At 41.4% G+C, this 24,365-nt stretch overlaps 2 protein-coding genes across 3 annotated transcripts; both read left to right on the top strand.

The window, feature by feature from the left end:
* Positions 1-59: 59 nt before the first annotated feature.
* Positions 60-7,772, top strand: slc35e3 (solute carrier family 35 member E3). The gene is made up of 8 exons (XM_034113845.1): positions 60-288; positions 1,953-2,417; positions 4,153-4,263; positions 4,347-4,406; positions 4,900-4,998; positions 5,160-5,242; positions 6,784-6,868; positions 6,988-7,772. The coding sequence occupies exons 2-8, from the start codon at positions 2,016-2,018 to the stop codon at positions 7,087-7,089; spliced, it is 942 nt and encodes a 313-aa protein (XP_033969736.1). The 5' UTR covers positions 60-288; positions 1,953-2,015; the 3' UTR covers positions 7,090-7,772.
* A 1,659-nt stretch (positions 7,773-9,431) lies between these two features.
* LOC117469440 (regulator of nonsense transcripts 2-like) lies at positions 9,432-24,315 on the top strand (the record flags this gene model as incomplete). 2 transcript variants are annotated; one of them, XM_034113844.1, is given in 8 exon segments in its annotated part: positions 9,432-9,500; positions 12,791-13,159; positions 15,375-16,154; positions 16,782-16,942; positions 18,280-18,462; positions 20,354-20,512; positions 23,935-24,038; positions 24,230-24,315. In XM_034113844.1, coding segments are annotated over 8 exon segments (1,907 nt in total), but the record flags the coding sequence as incomplete, so codon positions are not given.
* Positions 24,316-24,365: the final 50 nt, after the last annotated feature.

The raw sequence follows: 24,365 nt of genomic DNA, 5'->3' as shown, positions 1-24,365 counted from the left end.
GTCCACTACCGGTCGCTGTTGCTCAACACACGCCGGTTAAACGACGTTGAACACGGAGGAAACAGGAACACACTGGGCGGCTTGTAACCAGAAATCACGGTTGCAATCAGCTGGAGAGCAGGGAGAGAAAAATCCTCCAGGAAAAAGTAGCGGAGATTCGTCACCACTAAGGCCGGGATTGGAGCTCCGATTCCCGGGTGGAGACTAGAACTCTCGGTGTGTTTGATCCTCTGGAGGTAGACAGGCGGAGGAAAAGAGGGGAGACAGATGGAAAGATGGAGACCCCAGGTAAACTTTTCTTAATGCGTGGCAGAATGAGAGTCAGACAGACAGAGAGAGAGACACATGATGTGTTCAGACTATCTTTAAACTAATATCACTCTGCACTTTTATTAAGTCTGCCACTTAGTCACTTTATGATGCAATTTCCCTCTTTTGGTGTGCATGAATTGTATGTTGTGCTGTCTATGAGTGAGTTTTTGTTCCTTATTTGCCAGTACAAAATACATATATCCATTATATGTAAATGTAATGGACAATAAAGTATTCTTAATCTAATATACTGTGTTAACTAACTGTAACACACTTTATTTAACTCACAGTTTAACCTCCATTAGCTATTTCTATGTCTCTGACTCACTCCAAACTTAATTGAAAAAAACAGCTGTTTTACTCTTAAAAACTGCGGAATGTACTGAAAAACTAAACTAAAGTATATATCTGAGGTACTATTAAACCCTTACCGCACTACAAATTAAAGGCTATTGTACTGTTTACTTAACTAGATTTATTCGACAACTATTCATAGTTAAGTGTGTCTGTATTCAAAATTGCCGGTTTCAGTGTTACATTTGTATATTAGTGTATGTTACTATATTGCTTTTCAATAAGAGTTATAAAGTGAAGTGGTGGAAGTGAAGTCTACTTCATAGACTTTTAGTTACGTTCGTTAGTCTATAACAAAGCATAATATTTGATAAACTGATCTAACTTGTTTAGCTGTAATAAAGTGTAGTATTAAGCACAATATTAACCTTTGAAATGTAGTGAAGCACAGTATTTGAGTAAATGTACTTTGTAACTTTCCACAACTATAAATAAAGTAGTTAAACTTAGCTTAACATTCACCTTCTATAACAGGGGTGTCAAACTCATTTTCATCTCGTGCCACATTAGCATTATGGTTGCACTCAAAGGGCCGGTTGTAACTTTAAGACTATATAAAAATACATATATAAATATTTAATATATATAAAATAATGCATTAATTTATAATACATTATTGCCTCTGCATTGGATCAGATAGGGTAATAACTTCATAATTAACTACGTCTGAAAGCAGAAGTCTAGGGCAAAAAATGCAAGTCTCCTCAGTGAGAATGTCACAAAATGATTAAAAAGTAAAAGCCACATTCTGGAAAAAAAGTCAAAATAAAATTTAAAAAAAGTCAGATTCTGAGAAAAAATGAATATTTTGAAGAAAAAATCAAATTCTCAGTAAAATGTCAAATTTGAGATGCATTGTGGGACATGTAGTTTATGGGCAACGTGCTTCTGTAAATCTGCATGTCACCGTATAATAAACATACTATATTCTTTGCAAGCTCTTGTGGGGCCACATTAAATGAAGTCACGGGCCGGATTTGGCCCCCGGGCCTTGAGTTTGACACCCCTGTTCTATAACATAGACATAATGCTAATTATAATATTACATTATAATAACACAATATAGTGAAATATGCAATTCCTCTGCACAATGAACACATTTACCTTTGGTGCCTTCACAACATTTGACTGATATTCAATCCGTACGTTGCATTGTTGTATTTACTTAATCACTACTACACTTAGTTAACTCTAAAACACAGCATTTTTGAACTATAGCTGTTGCATGAAGTCTACTGTATAACGTTTTAAACTTCTCTACTTCCCTTTCTCTGTCTGTGTTGCAGTGTTAACAGAATAGTTGAACAAAGCTCAGGTTGGGAACGCTAAGCTGAGAAACTTCCAGAACCATGAAGCAGACATTATTAAATCTATCGGCCAACGGGCGCCTCATCGCCGGCCTGCTGGTCAACCTGCTGTCCTCCATCTGCATCGTCTTCATCAACAAATGGATCTACGTCCACTACGGCTTCCCCAACATGACCCTGACTCTCGTTCACTTCGTGGTCACATGGCTGGGGCTCTACGTCTGCCAAAAGATGGACATTTTCGCCCCGAAAAGCCTCCCGATTCGCAGCATTGTGTGGCTGGCTCTGAGCTTCTGTGGGTTCGTGGCGTTCACCAACCTCTCGCTGCAGAATAACGCCATAGGAACGTACCAGCTGGCCAAAGCCATGACCACACCCGTCATCATCCTCATCCAGACCACATACTACAAGAAGACCTTCTCCACCAAGATCAAACTCACACTGGTACGGAAAGTTTGAGAAGTATCCTCGAGTTCTGCTACTAAAACTTATTTGGTTGGAAAAATCTTTGGTCTGGGAAATGGAAACATATGTCCAGTTCTTCAAGGATTCAAAAGGCTTTATTTGTCATAGAGAGGCGAAGTCCCGCCCATCTACTTCCGACCCATGGGACCTTATTTCTGAAAAAGTCTGTATTGAAGTCAATGGGGAGAGAAAGATTATCTTTCGATCCCGTTTGAATTGTGCCATGAATTACACATATGATGTTTGTCAATCTTAAAAAATAATTTCCATGTCAAAAAAGTCACAGTTTGTCGTAAAACTGTTGAAATATAAGACTATGAAAAATAGGCAACTAGAAAGACTACAAATCCCAGAGTCCCGGTCCCGCATGCTGGCTCTTATGAACCGACTCACTCCCCTTGTGTGTATGCACAGCTCTCAACATGCCCAGACTTGGAGTGATTTTCACCTATTTTAATACTTTCCGCCTCGTTCTGAAAGAAAGAAGTGAAATGTGCCAACGTGACGGCCGTCTTGGTGTGTGGTGCGAGACGGGAGATGGAGTTCATTGAGCGGTTTCACACAACAAAAAGTGTTACTTCAGTTTTACGACACGTTTTAATTTTTTTGACTTGTAAAATTATCTTTTAAATTGACAAACATCATATGTGTAATTCGTGGCTCAATTCAAACGGGATCGAAAAAGATAATCTTTCTCTCTCCATTGACTTCAATACATACTTTTTCTGAAATAAGGTCCCATGGAGCTCCCCCGGAAAGGCAGGGACTTCACCTCTCTATGTGCACAATGTAGTTTTGGCAATTACATTACATTCAATTGCATTTAGCTGACGCTTTTGTCCAGTAACAACAAATGTGCTATTGGCAATAAAATCTAAAATCTCGAGCTCCTCCAACTTAAAAAATGAAAATATATATTTAAAAAGAAGATGAGAGAATAGTAGGATGAAAAGTAGGTTGAATAGGACTAGTACTTTACGGGTGAATAAATACTGTGATAGTATATAATTATGTGGATTTGTGCAATAAGCAGATGGACAGGAGAGACATTTACGAAAAACCTTTGGAAAGTCTAGGAAATGTCCTCGTTATAGTAAGACTACTGAAACCCATTCTGTTGGAAAAGCTTAAGCTGGGAAAATGGAAAAAATATTGTTTAGTTCTTCAAAGACTCAAGACTCCAACGCTTTATTTGGCATATGCACAATGTAGGTTTGGCATTTAAATCTAAAGTCTCAAGCTCCTTCATCAAGAAAACGTACAAAAAGAAAAGATATATTTAAAAAAAAGACGAGAAAATAGTTCCAGACATAATTTGGCACGTAGGTTGCAGGAATAAGAAAGATATATATATATATATACATAGGTCTTCAAATATTTAGGATTCAACAATTGAAAGGCTTTTGTCGTCATATGCACAATAGCACAATAAAGTTTTGGCAATACAATCTAAAGTTTAAACAATGCAGCATGCAGTAACAGAAAATGATGCAGTAACAATACACATTTTGGTGCATGTAGGGAATAAGAAAGATAGATATACATATAAGGTAAAACAGGTTGCAAAGCTAAAAGTGTACACTAGGATAAATACTGTAATACTATATAAATATGTGGGTTTGTGAAACTATGAAAAGTGAAAGAAATGTCCTTATTTCAGTAAAAGATCTGCCCATTTTGATGCTAAATCTGAGGTGTAAAATGTTTTCTGCAGGTTCCCATCACATTAGGGGTGATATTGAACTCATACTTTGACGTGAGGTTTAACATGCTGGGGACGGTGTTTGCAACGCTGGGAGTCCTCGTGACGTCGCTGTACCAAGTGGTGAGTAAACACACACAAATAAATGAAACGTTTCTGTGAAATTAACTCAAATAAAACCACATTTCTCTCCTTCTTTGTGTCAGTGGGTCGGAGCTAAGCAACACGAGCTCCAGGTGAACTCCATGCAGCTTCTGTACTACCAGGTAGGACTCATTGTTTGATATAACAACACTTTTATATTGTGACTATAGCAGCACAAGGGTCACGTATTACTCAATATCTCCTGATACCGAGGCTTATCAGATAGTTTTATCTGTTAGTGCTGCACAGTCACACCACCGTTACACGAGTCATGGTGACAGCAGCTCTCTCATGAAACTACAAACAACTTACTGGTCTTTTCTTGGAAATAAATGTGGGACTTATTGGCCTTTTATCCGGCCCTCGACCTGGGACTTGTTTTGTTTTTCATTATAAAGAAAAATCATACAGAATGTCATTGAGCCGTCAAATACATACAGTAGATGATGCAACAGTGCACATTTCAAACAAACTGCCCAAAAAGCTACACATATGTTTGATACAGGTCAGAGGCCTATCAGCTGAAGGCCTCCCTGAATATCACCACTGTGGCTGAAATAGTAACTTCATGTTCTTTTGAGTTCATTTCTGTTAATAAAGTGACTTTTCTCTCAGGCTCCCCTGTCGTCAGGCTTCCTGCTCTGCGTCGTTCCCATGTTCGAGCCGCTGACTGGAGACGGAGGGATATTTGGACCCTGGTCTCTGCCTGCACTGGTGAGACACACACACACACACACACACACAAACACATATCAAAACATATGTGACACTTTCATTACAGCTAGACTGTCTCCAGGCTTTTATTTTGAACGCCCTGATGCTTTAGTTCGCTGCCTTGTTGCTGTAGTAACGGTGTTCTGTCTCTTGTTGCCTAGGCGACTGTGCTGTTCTCGGGTGTTGTGGCGTTCCTGGTCAACCTGTCCATCTACTGGATCATCGGAAACACCTCGGCTGTCACGTATCCTCAAATATCAGGAAGTTCAAAGACTGTTGGGGTCTAAAGGGTGTTAAGGGGGTTCGAGTAGTGCTTTTTCTACAGGTCTCTTTATCCTTTAATGGCTAATATGAGGTTTAAGGAGTTAGTTAGTTGGGGTTTTTAAGGAGTTTCAGGGACTCTTGGGAAGTTTTGAGAGCATTGCTAGGAGCTTTTTTTTCTATAATTGAATCCAGACCCTTTTTTAGCGGTCTTTGGTCTTTGTTCAGGGGGATTTGAGGGGTTCTTGAGGGGGTTTCTGGTCTCTTCTAGACCTGTCTTTGTCTTTCCCTCCAAGGTTTAATGGCTTTTTCAAAATGTTTAGGGACTTTTTCAGGGGAATATGAGGGATTCAAGTGTTTTTAAGGGCTTTTTGGAGAGCCTACTGGTTTGAGAACTTTTGGAGATTATTTCTGGTGTCTTGAGGTTTTATTTTTTTGGTTTTCTCAAGAAAGTATCTGGGACGGGTACATTTAATGGTGACTTGAGGTCTTTGTGGTTAGCATTCTGGTTTCTTTTATAGGTTTTCATTACTTCTCGAGAAGATTTTTGGTTTTCTTGAGAAGTTCTTATCTCTTCTTTCTGGGGGAATACAGGGGTTTGAGGGTTTCTTGGTGGGGTTTCTGGTCACATTAGCCGCTTTCACACCAAGTACTTTGCCGTACTTAGTTCCCAGCACTTAGTTCCCCCATGAAACTAAAGAGCAGATCGCGTTCACACCGGAATAAGTCCCTGAGGGAAGATTACGCAAATGAAGCCGCTGACGTCACTTCTTCTTCTTCTGCTTTGGGTTTACTGGCAGGCCGCAAACCACTTCACGGCGTATACTGCCACCCGAAGTCCCCGGCCGGAAGTCCCCGGAGTTGGGGTCTGGCTTCAGTAGAAGCTGCTGGGACTCCCAGCAGCTTCTACAGACACCTCCTCATCTCTACCGCTCCCATATTTTTTTTTGTGTTGCCATAAGTTATTCTCTCTCCGTTGGTGCGCTGGGCTAATGCTAATGCTAATAATGCTAATGCTAATAACAGCAAATAAAATGGCGGCTTCACAAAACTTTTCAGAGTTTTACGGGGCGTGGTTTGCAATTCGCCCAGCCAATCAGACATTGGAACTTTTTTCTCCCATGAAAGTACCACCTCTCTAGCAGGGACTGAAAAGGGGGGAAAAGTTCTCATGAACTAAGTTCTCTTTTTGGTGTGAACGCAAAATCCCAGGAACTATCGGAACTAAACGGGAAAAGTACTCCGGTGTGAAAGCGTCTATTGAGGGTTTTCTTTAGGGGCTTTTGTAAGGTTTCTTAGTTCTTGGGGGGTAATCTGGTCTTCTAAGGGAGTTATGGTGGATTTGTGAGGATATGTATAATCTTACTTAAGGGGTTTCTTCAGTTCTGTAGAAGATCTTTTATCTTAATGTATACGTTTCTGGGAGAGTTCATGAAGTCTTGAAGGTCTTCTGGAAATGATTCTAGATATTAAACTTTATTTTATCTGTTTTTGTGTTGTTGCTTTCCTGACTTTAATTTGCAGCTACAACATGTTTGGACATTTCAAATTCTGCATCACTCTGGTTGGAGGATACTTGATCTTCCACGACCCGATATCAATCAACCAGGTGAGTCTTACTCTGCTGCCCTAAGGATTCAAACCAACAACCTCTGTCTCCCTTCCCATAATAATTTCCTCTGAATATCTTTCTCTTCTTCTCCTTCTGTCCCTCGTTCTCCCCCTCAGGCGTTGGGGATCCTCTGCACTCTGGCTGGTATTTTGTCTTACACTCATTTCAAGCTGGCCGAACAGGAGGAGGGGAAGAGTCGCCTCACTCAAAGACCATAGGCTGACGCACCTGTCAATCATCTGCACGGACTCCTGCCATTGGCCAACGCCTGCAGAGAACTCTTTATATATAAAAAAAAGTATTTTTCTAGAAGAGTGAAGATTTTCATCGCTGTTCACCAACATTTCAACGCTTTTCACGTGGATCTTTGATCAACAAAACACATTTTTTAAAGGGAAACTGGATGCTGGGAATAGAAGGCTTTCTTGACTTAATGAGACTTTAAAATGACAAAGCACATGCAGTAAATGAACATTTTTCAAACTGACTTTAATTCGAAACCACATTTTTTTCATGCAATCAATTATTGTATTGAGACAATAGTCCAATTACTTTCAAGCTGTTCCTGTATATTATTCATCAATCAATCAGTATTTTCTACACTTTTGAGCCAAATAACAAATAACGTCACCGATCAAAAGCTAATAAATAATAGGTTTAATGGTTTCACAGTATTTTAGTGTTTATCCTGCTCTTAGTCGCGTTCAGTGTTATTTTTATTTATGTTTTCCTAATTATTTCACATGTTTGTATCAGTTTTTTCTACAGGAAGTGATGAGGATTTCCATCTTTCCCACCTAGCTGTGATTTCTACTTCAGATTACAAAACGTTTACAATTGTCATTTCACTTCGCCGTGTTGAACATGCTCGGTCTGCTGAATAAAAACTGATGTAATGACAGTTCTTTAAAATCGTTTTTTTTGTAAAAACAATGCATCGTTTTACATCAAATTAAATGGGAAAGCACTGAAATAATCAAAAAGAATGCAATGTGGACTCTTGTGGTTTTGAACGCTGTTTTATGCATGTTAAATAAAATTAAAAAAACCCTAACCCTCTGAAATCAAGGGATATAGTAGTATACAGTTGCAGAAAATGTAAAAATTAAGGAAACCTGGGTCTTGCCTTAGGTTTAACTGTAAGAGAAACAAGTCAGTAAACCTGCTGTAGGTACTCGTTGTACAAAATGTAAACATGGCTTCATATATTACAACCACACCTAAATGTTCCTGTGAACAGCTCTTCTGTTTAGATTTCCTGTAGCTCTGAGCTGAGCCTTCAGTAATGTCAATAACTCTACAACAGCACCCCTTGTACACACACATACACACACACATACACACACACACACACACACACACACACACACACAGGCAGTGGCACAGTCAGTAGGGGCTTGGACTGTGAGCCGTAGGGTCACCGGTTCAAGTCCCTGAACAGACCTAAATATGGAGTGTGGACTGCTACTTGGAGAGGTCCCAGTTCACCTCCTGGGCCCTGCCGTGGTGCCCTTGAGCAAGGCACTGGACAACCCCCTTCCCCCCCACTCCCATTGCTCCCCGGGCGCTGTACAATAGCTGCCCACTGCTCCTAGACTCCTGGCACTAGGATGTGTTAAATGCAGAGGCTAAATGTCACTGTGTGTGCTGTGTGCTCTGCATGTGTGACCATTAAAGAGGGGTTTCATCCCTCCGATTCTATCTATACACACACACACACACACACACACACACACACACACACACACACACACACACACACACACACACACACACACACACACACACACACACAGAGCAGTTCAGATGAATGAATGTGATGGAAAATACCTGTAATCTCCTGGGAAGGAACATTGGAGTAAAAAAATTCTCACAGACTCTGTTTTGTTTTCCTATTAAGGTCCAGTTTAGTTTACTCTGCTTTTAATGTGATTTAAGGTTGTGTTTTCTTTACATTAGGGTAGCATCGAGACATTGGGAGTTCAAAAGCACAGTTTAACAGTTTGTGTTCTCTGCTTGAGTTATTGATCCGTCAATATCTTTCAAAATAAACCGAACTATGGAAAGCCCTCTGTAACGCTAGTCTTATCAATATAGACTCAGAGAGCGCATTAAAGCATTTATTTAAAGGCCTTTATCTTGTAATTACAAAGACATCTTAATCTATCAAGTGTCGATTGATCTCTTTATACGTCCAACCTTTAACAGACGTGTGCTTTTATTTTTCCCGCAAGAAGCTATCATCTATTAATTAACTGAAACAACTAAAAACTAAAACAATATTGCAGTCGCTTTTCCATTGACTGGTTTAAGAAAGAACAACAATTGAGACGAAGGTACACAAACTGTCAGCCATTGCTTTGGAGACCAATGAGTAGCTGTCTTAAAAACTGCCTGTCCATATGACACAATTGTAACAAAATAAAAATACAATACCCCTGGGAAAAGAAACAAAGCAATAACATTACATACAAAATATGAATGTGTCCATACACGACAAAAATATAATTTTAAAGTAAGTAAATATCTGGATATTTTCAGTAAGGCGTTATTCTGGATGCAACATGAGAGGGTCCTTCACACGGAAACCAGCGCTAATGACCGATGTTTGTTTTGCTACAATTAGCAGGTAAATCTTTCTCTGTTACTAAGATATTTACACGAAAATAACAACACTTAAGCATATATTTATATTGTATATGTTCTTACATTTACATTTCAAGGATTGAACATTCACTAACTGTCAGTTTCAAGCTGGCAAAATGTTTGTTTACATCGTGCGTTCAAGTGGCTAACGGAGCTAGCTTTGATAATGCTAACTCTGTTTTTATTATGTTTAGAATCATTTCTGTACACATTTATAACGTTACAATAGCTTTACAATACCACGAATAAATCTGTGTTATGAATGACTCAAATACAACTCAGTTGGTTTCGATATTATGGCCATTAAAGAGAGTTAACATTGTCATGCTAACCAAGAAGCTAGGCTAGGTGGCTAACGAACGGCGTCAGTTTGTGTCAGGTGTTTAGCCGTTGGAGAATTATATTGTATGGTACTTTTTTATTTAATGTTAGTTATAAAGAGTTTTTTGGTTTATTGTTTCGATTAAGTAGCCTGTATTTTAAGAAGTATTTCGATCATATAACTGAATGCACTTATGCAACACTGTTAAAGTACAACACTACAAGTCACAGTCCTGCATTCAATCCAAAATAGGTAAAAGGATGAATTAGAAACATGAATTTTAAAGTACTTTCTTTGCAGTAAAATGTCCTCTGTTAGTGTTTTATCTATAATGCAGGAAGTATCTGGGCCTATATCACTGCTGTAAATGTTAATGTTAATGTGTATGGTGCATTTTAATGTTTATTTTTGCTAATTCTACCTCCTTTTATATATTTAAATATACAATGCATTTTCCAGGTGATTCAACAGGCTTTTTTTAAACGTTATCTAGCTTAAAGATTATGTGAATTTACACAAGATATAAAAGAACAACAGTGGTTTTCACCGAACAGGAAGCGGATGAAACATTGTAATCTAAACAAAAAGTGTGCTAAAAAGTACAATATGTATCTATCATCTGTAGTGGAGTAGAAAGTTAACAGTTGGATGAAATAGAAATACTTAAAGGTCCCATGTCATGCTTTTCTGGTTATCACCCGTCCCCTTGTGTGTTATGAAGGTTTTTCTGCATGTAAACGGTCTGCAGAGTCACAAACCCTCAAAGTACACCCTGTAGCGAGTAAAACTCTAACACAGAAAAGACCTGTCTATGCTGCCCCAGAACGCCTCGTTGGGGATTTCTCTTTTTCTTCCTGGGTACAGTGACGTGCCCATACCCAAATGGACCATCCGTGGAGCTCCTCACACACACACACACACACACACACACACACACTCTCAGCGGGAAAACTGTGACGTGCTGGGGGGGGGGGGGGGGGGGTGTTAGTGGAGCCTCGCAGCGGCGAAACTGTGGCGTGCTTACACTGTAGGTGCGCTGCATTTGCACCCTTCCCACGTCCATTCGCGATGTCTCGCTGTCTCGCAGACCTCACGCAGCAACCAGGAAATGAACCCAGCTCACACTGTCCGCTCCTCGCAGCAGCGAGCCACGCAACGTCCCGCCAACACGGCACCCAGACCCCACGCAGCATCTGTTTGTCATTACTGGTGTCATTTTCTGGTTGCTAACGCCATTGTAACACATAATCACTGATGTTCCGCTGTAACGGTGGTGAACTCATCAGAGCACAGTGGGCTCACAGGGAGGGGGGGGGCAGGAGCTCCAACAAGCCGTGTAGGACAGAGAGTGAATACACATACTTCAGTGTTTCCCCTGCCATTGTCTTGGAGGGGCGCTACGCCCACCAACTGAGCCCCGCGCCCCCCCTGAGATTCAAGGTGTTTAAAAAAACATATATATATATAGCACCAAATTGCAACTAAACCTATATCTACTGTCACTTTTCACATTGAACATGTGCTCTTTATTACATAAACTAAAGACTTTCATTTTAAGTTGTGAGTTTAGTGTTTTTGACCCTAAGAAACACTGATGCATTAATCAATTACAATAATCCACAGCTCCTCTCTCTGCTCCAGAGGATTTAAAAACAGGCCCCAAAAAGCCTCGTTATTATTCGATTCATTCACTCAATTTATACACGTTTCTGTCATCTCCTATTCCCGGCGACTCTCCTCTTCCCGTCACCACGCTCTTCTCTTGATGGGAAACTAGGGGTCAATGTGTTTAAAACACCCACAAAAATACACTCTTTCTCTGTTAAAGAGGGCCCCCTGTTTTCTATTGAGACCCCTCGTTAAAACCCCTCTTCTTCCTCCCTCCATATCTTCATATCTTCTTGTTTATCTTCCCCTCTCTCTGCCCTTTTCACCTATGGAGGTGAAGAGTGCACAGGAGAAATGCCCCTGACGTTCCTTTTGTCTTGCACTTTCCTTTTCTCATTTCCTTCCACATACTTTCCTCCCATCACAATTTCTCTTTTTGGGGCCCCGCTCAGGCAGCACCCCCCCAAAGCAGTAAACCTAGGGGAAACACTGTACTATACAGAGATGCTGTATGAGAAACCAATGTGAGTTTGGAACATTGAACAATGTAAATCTATTCTAGTAGACCTCAACAATGGAAATATGATCAGTAGAAATGGCCAAGACATGGGGCCTTTAAATAAAGTACTTCAAATTAGGGATGCCAGAAACTGACCATGATCAAAATCGAAAATCGGACAGCCCTGGCGAATATTAATCGATTATTCGACCCCCCCGCGGGAGAGAAAAAAAAAAGTATTTTCGCAGAGCTTGCATTTGACTTCATTTGCACTTGTCAGTTCGAAGTACTCTTCGAACTTCTGTGGACGTGCCGCTCTGTTCATCTTTAGTTGTGTTCTCACTGTTCTGTCACCAATAACTCAATCGCACGTGTGACGGAGAGGGGGGGGGGGGGGTCGGTGTGTAGCAGGCTGCAGCAGCAGTCTGCACTCTGCGCTGCTGGCTTCCTCCAAGTTTACAGTAAAACAAACTGGTGGTGTGATCAATGGTCATTTACAATTATTAATACTATTAATATTATTAGCATTAGTCTATATTTTGGTTGAAACCAAACCAGGAAAAAAAAAAGAAAAACATAAATATTAATAAAAAAATATATAAATAAAATCGAATTTTAAAAATAATCTTCGATTATGGAGACTGTAACGAATATTCGAATAATCAAATAATCGCTGGCATCCCTACTTCAAATGTGTACGATTTTAGTTTATGTCAGTTAAATTCAACAAGGGGACATTTCTGGAAACCACATCAATGTAGATTAGAAAACAGATGGTCGGAACAGTTTTAAAAATTCTTAAAAAGCGTGAATAAACAACCTTTCTCTCATTGTCTTCCCTCAGTATGCCTGCTGAACGCAAACGCTCATTAAACATGGATGAAAAAGATGTTTGCACCTTCAGCAACAAGGACAAGGAGAAGGAGCGAGATGGTGAGAGGAGACCATCGTCCGCCCGGGACAAAGGCAAAGACGAGGCCAAGATGAGCGGGAAAAAAGACAGCAGCAAGGAGGAGAAGAGGAAGCGCCTCGAGGAGGAAAAGAAGAAGAGGGAAGAAAAGGATCGTAAGAAGAAAGAGGAGGAAAAAGTGAAAGCGGAGGAGGAGCAGAAGAAGAAAGAGGAAGAGGAGAAAAAACTGCAGGAGGAGCAGGAGAAGCAACTTCAGGAGGAGGAAGCCAGGAAACAACGAGAGGAGGAGGCAGCTCTCCTGAAGTGAGTGGGGGTTTTGTAAAGACACATTTTAATGCTGTTATCCTGTATCGCCCAATTGATGCTATTTCTACACCAAAATGTACACTTCAGAACTCTGATTTGTTACTTTCCATCGTGAAAATGTGTCAAAATAAATAAACACAGGGTGTCCGCGGGGTCTTAAAAAGTATTAAAAGTTGATAAATCAATTTAGCGAAAATTAAGGCTATTAAAAAGTATTAAACGGCATTTTCCAAGGTCTTACATTTTGTAGCTTGTTTCCAATAAGTATATAAATTGTCCAAAGAGGTTGTATTCTACAGTCTGCCTGAATGTAATCATTGCGTAGGTGTGTAGTGTGATTCTGTGTAGTTTATTTATGGCATCCCGTTGGATTTGACGTCATCTGAACAGGACATCGCACGCTCACTGCTTGATAGCGCGCGAAGGTCCGTTTACGCCGGTTGTTAAACAACATCGTTATGGGGAAATGCAAGTCTGCGTCCAAATGGTTGGAAGATAAGGAGGAAGGACAATCAATACTGTGTATATAGTGAATGTGAGGTGAAGTGTGTCGCCAAGGTAACCGGTTAGAACTCAAAGTGGCGATGAGGTCTTAAAATGTATGGAAAGGGTCTTAAAAAGGTCTTAGGTTACATTTGACTTCCTGCATATACCCTGAGACACCAAAAGGTACAAAAAGCAAACAAACTATAGCCCATAGCTTACTCACATCCTATACATTACTAACAATTCAAATTGTCCCATCTTTGTACCAACAAGGAGGCGTGTGGCACAGTGGGTAGTGCGTAGGTGTTCGGATCAGAGGAGCACAGGTTCAAACCCCACTGCAGTCAGCATGTCGTTGTGTCCCTGAGACACTTCACCCCAAACTGCTCCTGTGGGGATTGCCCACTGTATTGAGTATGTAAGTCGCTTTGGATAAAAGCGTCTAACAAGTGACATGTAATGTAACAAATGTCCCTTTAGGAAGTGCAAGTCCTGTCTCTTTTCCTGTTGTCTTCATGGTGCATCTCTCATTTTCGCTTAAAGTCAACTTTATTGTCTATCTTTCAGTTTGTGTGTACAGACCGAGAGATCGAAATACCGTTTCCCACAATCCCGAATACAAAAACAAATATATATAAGAATATGTATGCAAATATGTATAAACCTATATTTACACAATCAAAGACACATTTATACATATGCACACTTTAAGACCTAAATAAAAGCACAACAATCAATATGTGACCTGCTCCATCGAAATCAGTCGCATTGACCCGAAGACACATTTTGAGTTGTATACACTGTTGGAAAGAGGAGATTCATAGCTTTCTAATGATATCAGGATTGTTGTTGTTCTCCAAATATTAAGCTAAAATATGTCACATGATATAATGACTGTCACCGAGTCATCATTTTGAGAAAAAGGACTTCAAGTTTCCTCTTCTCTGGAATCCATCGATCTGATTGGTTATTAGCAAATGATCAAAGTACTACGGAGGGAAGATATTTTAGTTTGGATTACTGGTCTGGGGGAAACGAGTGAGTGTGTGTGTGTGTGTGTGTGTATGTACGTGTGTATGTACGTGTGTGTGTGTGTTTGTGTAATTTTGCGTTTGTGTGTATTGTGTTTGTTTCCCGGGGAAAACACTCACGAGAAACACCGGCTGTTGTTATGCCTGCTGTGACGTTAAGCTACTCCGTTCTCCGCTTGTAATTATGTCTACAAGCTTCAAAGTTGTATTTATCATCTGAATTTGCCGAAACAAGTTTAATATTTTGAAAGCCAAGACTTTGTTTAATTGAAGTCAGATGAAAACAAACTGTAAGGGACCCTGCCGTGTTATCTATGATTACTATACGCCTTACATTCATAATGTCAGCCGGAGGGAGGGGGGGCGGCGTGCGGAAGAGCAGAGTGCGAGTGCGAGCTGTCTTCTTCCCTTTACAAGCTGTAAATGTATTTATCGTGTGATTTTGGAAATAAAAGTTTCATATTCTGAAAGCTAACACTTTGTTTATTTAAAATCAAACAAAACACTCGAACCCCGAAAAACTATTTTTTTACGCAAATCCACGTTTATTTTGAAATGAGCCGTTGCGACTTCCTACTGATTTCGATAGAGCGGGTCACATATATACAAAATAACAGTCACTTCAATATCTCTGAGAATGTGCATTAGTGCAAGACTGTCCATAGCAGCGTGTGCAAATAAATACATTTCTGCAGGGAGAAGGAGGAGAGCCATCAGCTGCACCAGGAGGCCTGGGAGCGCCATCACTGCAGGAAGGAACTCCGCGTCAAGAACCAAAACGCCCAGGAGGGTCGACCCGAGGAGGCTTTCTTCAGCCGCCTGGACTCCAGCCTGAAGAAGAACACGGCCTTCGTGAAGAAGCTGCGAACGCTCACCGAACAGCAGCGCGACTCGCTCTCCAACGACTTCGGCTCCCTGAACCTCAGCAAGTACATCGGCGAGGCGGTGAGCTCCGTGGTGGAGGCCAAGCTGAAGATCTCCGACGTGGGCTGCTCCGTCCACCTCTGCTCACTCTTCCACCAGCGCTACACCGAGTTCGCTCCGCTGCTCTTACAGGCGTGGAAGAAGCACTTTGAGGCGAGGAAGGAGGAGAAGGCGCCCAACGTGAGCAAGCTGCGAACAGACCTGCGTTTCATCGCCGAGCTCACCATCGTCGGGCTTTTCACAGACAAGGAGGGGCTTTCTCTGATCTACGAGCAGCTGAAGAGCATCATCGGGACGGACCGCGACACGCACACTCATGTGTCGGTGGTCATCAGCTTCTGTAAGCACTGCGGGGACGATATCGCCGGGCTGCTGCCCCGAAAAGTGAAAGCGGCCACTGACAAGTTCGCTCTGAGCTTCCCTCCGAGCGAGATCATCGGCACGGAGAAGCAGCAGACCTTCCAGAACCTGCTGAGGGAATACTTCACCTCGCTCACCAAACACCTGAAGAAGGACCACCGCGAGCTGCAGAACACCGAGAGGCAGAACAGGTGAGTTTCAAAGCTTTTGACACCATAGCAGTGTTTTCTACATCAAATGAAAGCAATGAGTAAATATATAACTACTTTTCTTTCCAGAACAGGTGATTCTTCAGCTTTTAAATAGTCCTCCTTGGCAGTGTTTACTTCATTCAATGATAAAAATGACTATATATATTCTACAACTACTTTTTAAATGTTCAAATGTTACCAGCCACTCAATACATCACCATTGTTTTTTGTTATGGTGTCAGATGTACCAGCCTCTTGCATATTTTACTAGCATTCGGCCGGTAAATTATGCTAATGTTTTGCCCTTTTCGGGAATATTCAGAGTCGTATATTTGCTTAGATCAAACTTAACAATAACAACATGACTTTGGAGGAAGAAACCAGGTGATATTTTGGCGAGAATAGGTCAAAACTCAACTAAACTAGTTAATTTAAGCATTTTCTTTACATAACTTAAGACGGAAATTCTATGACTTTTGCTCTACTTAAACAGGATGATGTTGACTAAATATTATAAAACCTAGCAAGGACATTTGACACAGGACTATGGCTCAATAAAAACAATTAATGATACAAATGATCCCTTTTGGTTGATAACTCCTCTTCCCTTCTTCCCGTCCTCTTCAGGCGTATCCTACATTCCAAAGGGGAGCTGAGTGAGGACCGACACAAACAATATGAAGAGTTTGCGACTTCCTACCAGAAGCTGCTGGCCAACACTCAGTCTCTGGCCGACCTGCTGGACGAAAACATGCCCGACCTTCCTCAGGACAAGACGGTGCAGGAGGGTGTGTGGCCTTTCTTTACCACGGTTAATCTGAGTTCACACAAAGTCTTGAACATGTGAAAAATTGTTGTTTTAAATATTATGATTTCAAGGTTAGGAATATCTTTGAATTTAAATATACTCCAGTGTTCCTGTGGATCCTTGAAACAAGTCTTAAAAGTAGGGATGGGTATCGTTAAGGTTTTAACGGTACTACTACTTTTATCGATCCGGTCTTTTAACGGTACTCTTATCAGTTCTTTTGGAGAAAGAAACTAGGTAAACTAACTAAACAAATTGTGAACAAAACTAACATTGCTTTAAATTAAATACATAATATTTCACATCAAAAGAAACAACAATGTTTTAACAAATCGTATTAAATAATCTGAAGACAGAACTGTGAACAGAATGGCTGAAACTTTAACTAAATAACTAACTCAGTTCCCTCTAATCATTAACCCATGTTTGTATCATTGAGTTAGCTCCGTGTGTTGCTGCTAGCATACATAACACCTGACGTGGAAACGTTACTCGTGGATGGGGCTACAGAGCTGCTAGAGAGACAGTCGAACCCGGTGCATTCCTCCGTCTGGATGTGGAGCACTTTTGATAAATGTTTAGACAAACTGCTCGTGTTACCGCCCTCACATGCTGAACTCTAATTGCACTTTTGGTAACGAGCATTGTCCTCATCGAGACGGGTAAAGTTTAACCACACCTCGGAGCGCGTTCTCTCCACCGTCTCCTCCGTGTGTGTGTGTTGCTGCATGTAGCAGCTGTGTGTGTGTGTGTGTGTTGCTGCATGTAGCAGCTGTGTGTGTGTGTGTTGCTGCATGTAGCAGAGTGTGTGTGTGTAAACCGCCCCCTCACACACAGACGGAGAGAGAGAGATCTCGTCTGGATTGGAAAGATTGAAAATACTAAAAAATAATCATAGACGCATTTTGCTGTCTTCTTGCGTATTAGAAACGGAGTTGGCGACACTAAAACTGCAATATAATGTTTGTGTAGCAATAATATATATGACATATTTTTTTACATGTCTCCAGTACCGATAAAAAGACAGATAACGTCGGAGCTTAACGGTACCACGGTCTTTAATCATTCAGCCCCTCATCCCTACTTAAAATGCATTGAAGCCATTTGCATTTACTTCTGTAGGTATAAGCTATTAGAAGTTCATTCTGTAAACTTCCTAATTTGCGATAGTTCTCAAAGCAACTTTAGATATTATGACGTCTGTGGACGTTTTGGGTTTAGATAGATAGTGTACGTACCCTGTTTTGTTGTCAAATAGTGTCTCCTGTGAGGCAAACATGCATCTCATGTTTTTTTGTCTCCTTTTTACTCTCTCAGAGCACGGCCCTGGGATCGACATCTTCACCCCCGGGAAGCCCGGAGAGTACGACCTGGAAGGCGGGATCTGGGAAGACGAAGACGCTCGTAACTTCTACGAGAACCTGGTGGACCTGAAGGCCTTCGTGCCCGCCATCCTCTTCAAGGACAACGACAAGGGCAAAGACAAGGATGAAGGCAAAGGTACGTTTGATGATGATGATCACAACGACAGACGAAGAACATTAGATTTTGTTCTGACTTAAAGGTCACCTATTATGCAAAATCCACTTCTCCATGTCTCTTCTACATCAACATGTGTCCCCTCTTCTTCATGTCTCTTCTACATCAACATGTGTCCCCTCTTCTTCATGTCTCTTCTACATCAACATGTGTCCCCTCTTCTTCATGTCTCTTCTACATCAACATGTGTCCCCTCTTCTTCATGTCTCTTCTACATCAACATGTGTCCCCTCTTCTTCATGTCTCTTCTACATCAACACGTGTCCCCTCTTCTTCATGTCTCTTCTACATCAACATGTGTCCCCCTCTTCTTCATGTCTCTTCTACATCAACATGTGTCCCCTCTTCTTCATGTCTCTTCTACATCAACATGTGTCCCCTCTTCTTCATGTCTCTTCTACATCAACATGTGTCCCCTCTTCTTCATGTCTCTTCTACATCAACATGTGTCCCCTCTTCTTCATGTCTCTTCTACATCAACATGTGTCCCCTCTTCTTCATGTCTCTTCTACATCAACATGTGTCCCCTCTTCTTCATGTCTCTTCTACATCAACATGTGTCCCCTCTTCTTCATGTCTCTTCTACATCAACATGTGTCCCCTCTTCCTCATGTCTCTTCTTCATCAACATGTGTCCCCTCTTCTTCATGTCTCTTCTTCATCAACATGTGTCCCCTCTTCTTCATGTCTCTTCTACATCAACATGTGTCCCCTCTTCTTCATGTCTCTTCTACATCAACATGTGTCCCCTCTTCCTCATGTCTCTTCTTCATCAACATGTGTCCCCTCTTCCTCATGTCTCTTCTTCATCAACATGTGTCCCCTCTTCTTCATGTCTCTTCTTCATCAACATGTGTCCCCTCTTCTTCATGTCTCTTCTACATCAACATGTGTCCCCTCTTCCTCATGTCTCTTCTTCATCAACATGTGTCCCCTCTTCCTCATGTCTCTTCTTCATCAACATGTGTCCCCTCTTCTTCATGTCTCTTCTTCATCAACATGTGTCCCCTCTTCTTCATGTCTCTTCTTCATCAACATGTGTCCCCTCTTCTTCATGTCTCTTCTTCATCAACATGTGTCCCCTCTTCTTCATGTCTCTTCTTCATCAGCATGTGTCCCCTCTTCTTCATGTCTCTTCTACATCAACATGTGTCCCCTCTTCTTCATGTCTCTTCTACATCAACATGTGTCCCCTCTTCTTCATGTCTCTTCTACATCAACATGTGTCCCCTCTTCTTCATGTCTCTTCTACATCAACATGTGTCCCCTCTTCTTCATGTCTCTTCTTCATCAACATGTGTCCCCTCTTCTTCATGTCTCTTCTACATCAACATGTGTCCCCTCTTCTTCATGTCTCTTCTTCATCAACATGTGTCCCCTCTGTGGAAAGAGACTCTGAAAGTTTCAGGAACAAAGATTCTCTCTCTTTTTGATCCATTTCTATAAAAACCTGTCTGAAAATGAGCTGATCAGATTTTGGCCACTTGATGTCATAACGATGTTTTGTCTTGTGTAACCATTAGCCAATCAGCAACCAAGGTAACCCCCCCCCCCCCCCCCCCCCCCCCCTTATCACCTGAATCTCCTCCTAGAGCACCATTGTGTTCTTTGTAACCAAATCTCTCTCAGAGGGGCGTGGGGAGGGGCTCCTTATTTTCATCTAAAGTAACAGACAGAGAATCAGCACTTTGGAAACAGGGCTGAAACAGAGGGGATTATGGGATGCTGCAATGATCTGTTTGGTGTTTCAGCCAATCAGAGACAGGCTCTGTATATATCTGAGACCTGTGATATATTGATGACAAACAGTATAATAGGAGACCTTTAATGTTGTTTTGTTCAGACGGGAAAGACGGGAAAGATGGGAAGGAGGTGAAGGAGGCAGCGAGCACCACGGAGGAACTGGAGCTGGAACTCGAGGCTCTGGACATCGCAGACGAACCTCTGGAGCTGGAGGGACCCGACGAGGCGGAGAGTGAAGAGCTGGCCAAGAAACTGCTGGATGAGCAAGGTAAATGTTAGAAGAATCTCACTCGTCCCCGGCTTGAGCTTCAATCTCAGGATCCATGTATCTGTGATCCTCTCCAGAATGGAATTAGTCATCACATACAGAGCATCAACTAGTTCCTGAACAGTGTCCTTCACATGCTGATATCAGGGTTCCCGCGGGGTCTTAAAAAGCCTTAAAAAGTCTTACATTTGATAATCTGAATTTAAGGCCTTAAAAAGGTCTTAAATATGACCAAAAAAATAAGAAAGGTCTTAAATATGATTTAGAAGGTCTTAAAAATGATCCGATTTGAAAGGTACTTCTGTGTTGCGATAGCGTCTAAATGTGTTTTGGGGGAAATGTCCGGGCTGCAAAGTAACCAGTACGGTGAGAGCCTTTCAGTTCCCCCCAACCATTTGTATTGAAATAAATCAACATGGAACCAGTATACACTAACTTTGTTTCCCCCGGCCCCTTATCGGAGAACACCCAGCTCGTAACCTAGCAACCAAGCTTCAGCTAGCAGCAGTCAGAAACTCATGTATCTAAGAATCTACTTAAAAATAAATATGGGGAAGTGTAAATTCAACCGTATTTGGTTGGAAAACATCGAATTTAGTGCTTTGTTGAAACCAGGGGAGGGGAACGTGTTTGAAGCCCGCTGCACGTTTTGCAAAATAAATTAGTGTTTGTTTGGCTAATGTAGCGTTAGCTAGTGCAGCGTTAGCTAGTGCAGAAGCTCCCGCAACAACACCGGGGGACCTCCGGGCGACGTGTGGGTACGTCAACCCTAAAAGTGGAGGTGCTGTAGACGCTAAATACCGTAGTTAAACACCAATCATACAACAGCAACGATGAAAGATTGTAGCCAAGGCCTGAATATAGCTCTTGTTACTCTCTCACACACACACACACACACACACACACACACACACACACACACACACACACACACACACACTAGGGCTCGATTATGGCAAACATCATAATCACGATTATTTTGGTCAATAATTGATATCACAATTATTAAATACGATTATTCATTGACTTTAAAAACATCCATTTATTGAACTTTAAAACAAATAATAATTTGGACAGTATCTTTTTAACTGTTGATTACCCTGAACGTATAATTCAACTGAAAAAATTAATAAAATAAATGATACATTTAAATAAATAATATCAAAAATAATAAATACCAATAAACAAGATCAACAAATATTTTGGAGCGCACTTCCACAAGCTACTAAACATATATAAATATGATAAATACAAATAAATGAGACCAAAATTAATTAGATCAAATATGTTGTAGTGCACTGTCACAACCTAGCAAAGCAAAATAATCGATTATGTTTCGTAATTGTGATTAAAATACGATTAATTGCACAGCCCACACACACACACACACACACACACACACACTTTTTGGCTAACACAGTTCTGTACTGTTATGCTGTTATGTTCAGTCATTGTTCTTATGTTGAACATGAATACATTTACTTTGTAAGTAATTATGGGACGTATTTCTTCTTTCATAGCAATTTTCCTTCATACTTTCTTGCCGTGAAATAGGTCTTAAATTCTATTCAAAGTGGTCTTAAAAAGGTCTTAAAAAGTCTTAAAGCTCCCATGTCATGCTTTTCCGGTTATTACCTGTCCCCTTGTGTGTTATGAAGGTTTGTATGCATGTAAACGGTGTGCAGAGTCACAAACCCTCAAAGTACACCCTATAGCGAGTAAAACTCTAACACAGAAAATACCTCCCCAAACGCCTCGTTGGAGATACGTCATTGTCCATTTGATTCTTCCGGGACGGCATGATGTCAAGCCGTACCCGGAACGAAATGGACCAATCCGTGGAGCCGTTACGTTACGTCCGCGGAGCCGTTACGTTAAGCCCCCGCTGATTGGTCCAAATTGACCAATCCACGGACTTCCTCACACACACATCTGTGTGCAGGGAGCAGGCAGCTCAGCTGATTTCTCCTCCCTGGCTGCAGGCTGATAACAGACAGTTGGGATCGCGGCGAAATTCTCTCTGCAGACCCATTCTCTCTGCAGACCCATTCTCTCTGCAGACCCATTCTCTCTGCAGACCCATTCTCTCTGCAGACCCATTCTCTCTGCAGACCCATTCTCACTGCAGACCCATTCTCTCTGCAGACCCATTCTCTCTGCAGACCCAGACCCATTCTCTCTGCAGACCCATTCTCTCTGCAGACCCATTCTCTCTGCAGACCCAGACCCATTCTCTCTGCAGACCCATTCTCTCTGCAGACCCATTCTCTCTGCAGACCCATTCTCTCTGCAGACCCATTCTCTCTGCAGACCCATTCTCTCTGCAGACCCATTCTCACAGCGTTTATCAACCTTTGTCTTACTCAATATCAAGCCACACTTATTGTTTTTACTTCGGCTGTGACTTTGTGTGTGCTCAGGATGAGTTTGGCTGTGTTTGGCTGTGTATCGCTAACAAGGAAACAACACCTCCACGGAGCTCAGCGCGATTCACAACGTCCCGACCAATCAGAGCACACTGTGCTCACAGGGAGGGTGGGGGCTGGAGCTATTGGAGCTACAACGAGCCGTTAAAGGCAGAGAGTGAAATTCAGTGAATACACGTAGTTTACAGAGATGCTGTATGAGAAACCAATGTGAGTTTGGAAAAATGCACAATATAAATCTATTTTAGTATACCTCAACAATGGAATTATGATCAGTGGAAATGGCCATGACACCTCTCCTTTAAATTTGAGTTGGCGAAACCTGCAGGAACCCTGTGATATCCAAGAGAGGGAGTTACACAGTCACAAGATGGAGGAATACCGGGTCAAGTTGCCCATCCCTGTTCTAGGTAATCATACATCCTGTCATGTACAAAATACTGAGTTTTTTCTCAAAATGTTGGCGTTTTCTCAAAATTCTGACATTTTCTCAAAATTCTGACTTTTTCTCAAAATCTCAAAATCTGACACATAGCTATCATATGCCTTAAACAGTCCTGATGCTCTTCTAGGTAATCACACATCCTGTCATGTACACAGCTACAGTTGGGATACCTTTGTTATCATGTTACTGGAAGAGGACATTCAGTATTTAAACAGTAAACATGAGCAACGTTCAGGATGGTGTATTTGAACAGTGTTCCCATGGATCTTAAAGTTACTTAACTGTATATAATTGAAAGCCTTTTTTCACCGGTCACCCTAGTGCAAGCAGCGTTGTTCAGGGAAGCAATGCCTATAATATTTGCTTATTTGATGATCATGTATAAAAAATGTCTTAATGAGGGAGAGTGAGTAGAAAAACAAACCAAAAATCTTAGTTTAATTCTTACATGTATTTTACTGTGAGATCTTAGGTCATTCTAAACGTCTTGTTTGTCGATGTGAATGTTATTTTAAAGTGTGTTTTCTTTGTGTGTGTGTGTGTGTGTGTAGAACAAGAGGATGAAGAGGCCAACACGGGGTCTCACCTGAAGCTGATTGTTGACGCCTTCATCCAGCAGCTGCCCAACTGTGTCAACAGAGACCTCATAGACAAGGTGATTTATACGGAAATACAACAAGAGTGCTTGACATTTTAAACGTTGTGGCTTTATGACGTAATGCCTTGCTTTGTGTTTGATTACGTGACATAGGCATTCTTCACCTGAGAGACACATATAGTTACAAATGAGTAATGGCAGGATGATGATGATGATTGAATTTATGAGCTCTGTGTTGACTCCTGCAGGCGGCCATGGATTTCTGCATGAACATGAACACCAAATCCAACCGGAGGAAACTGGTCAGAGCGCTCTTCACCGTGCCCAGGCAGAGGTAAGATCTCTGTTCATCTACAACCACTACATCGAAGCAGCCCTTAGCAA

Source organism: Trematomus bernacchii, unplaced genomic scaffold (assembly GCF_902827165.1).
Source record: "Trematomus bernacchii unplaced genomic scaffold, fTreBer1.1, whole genome shotgun sequence".
NCBI classification, from domain to species: Eukaryota; Metazoa; Chordata; class Actinopteri; order Perciformes; family Nototheniidae; genus Trematomus; species Trematomus bernacchii.
This window is presented reverse-complemented; position numbering and strand designations above follow the sequence as displayed.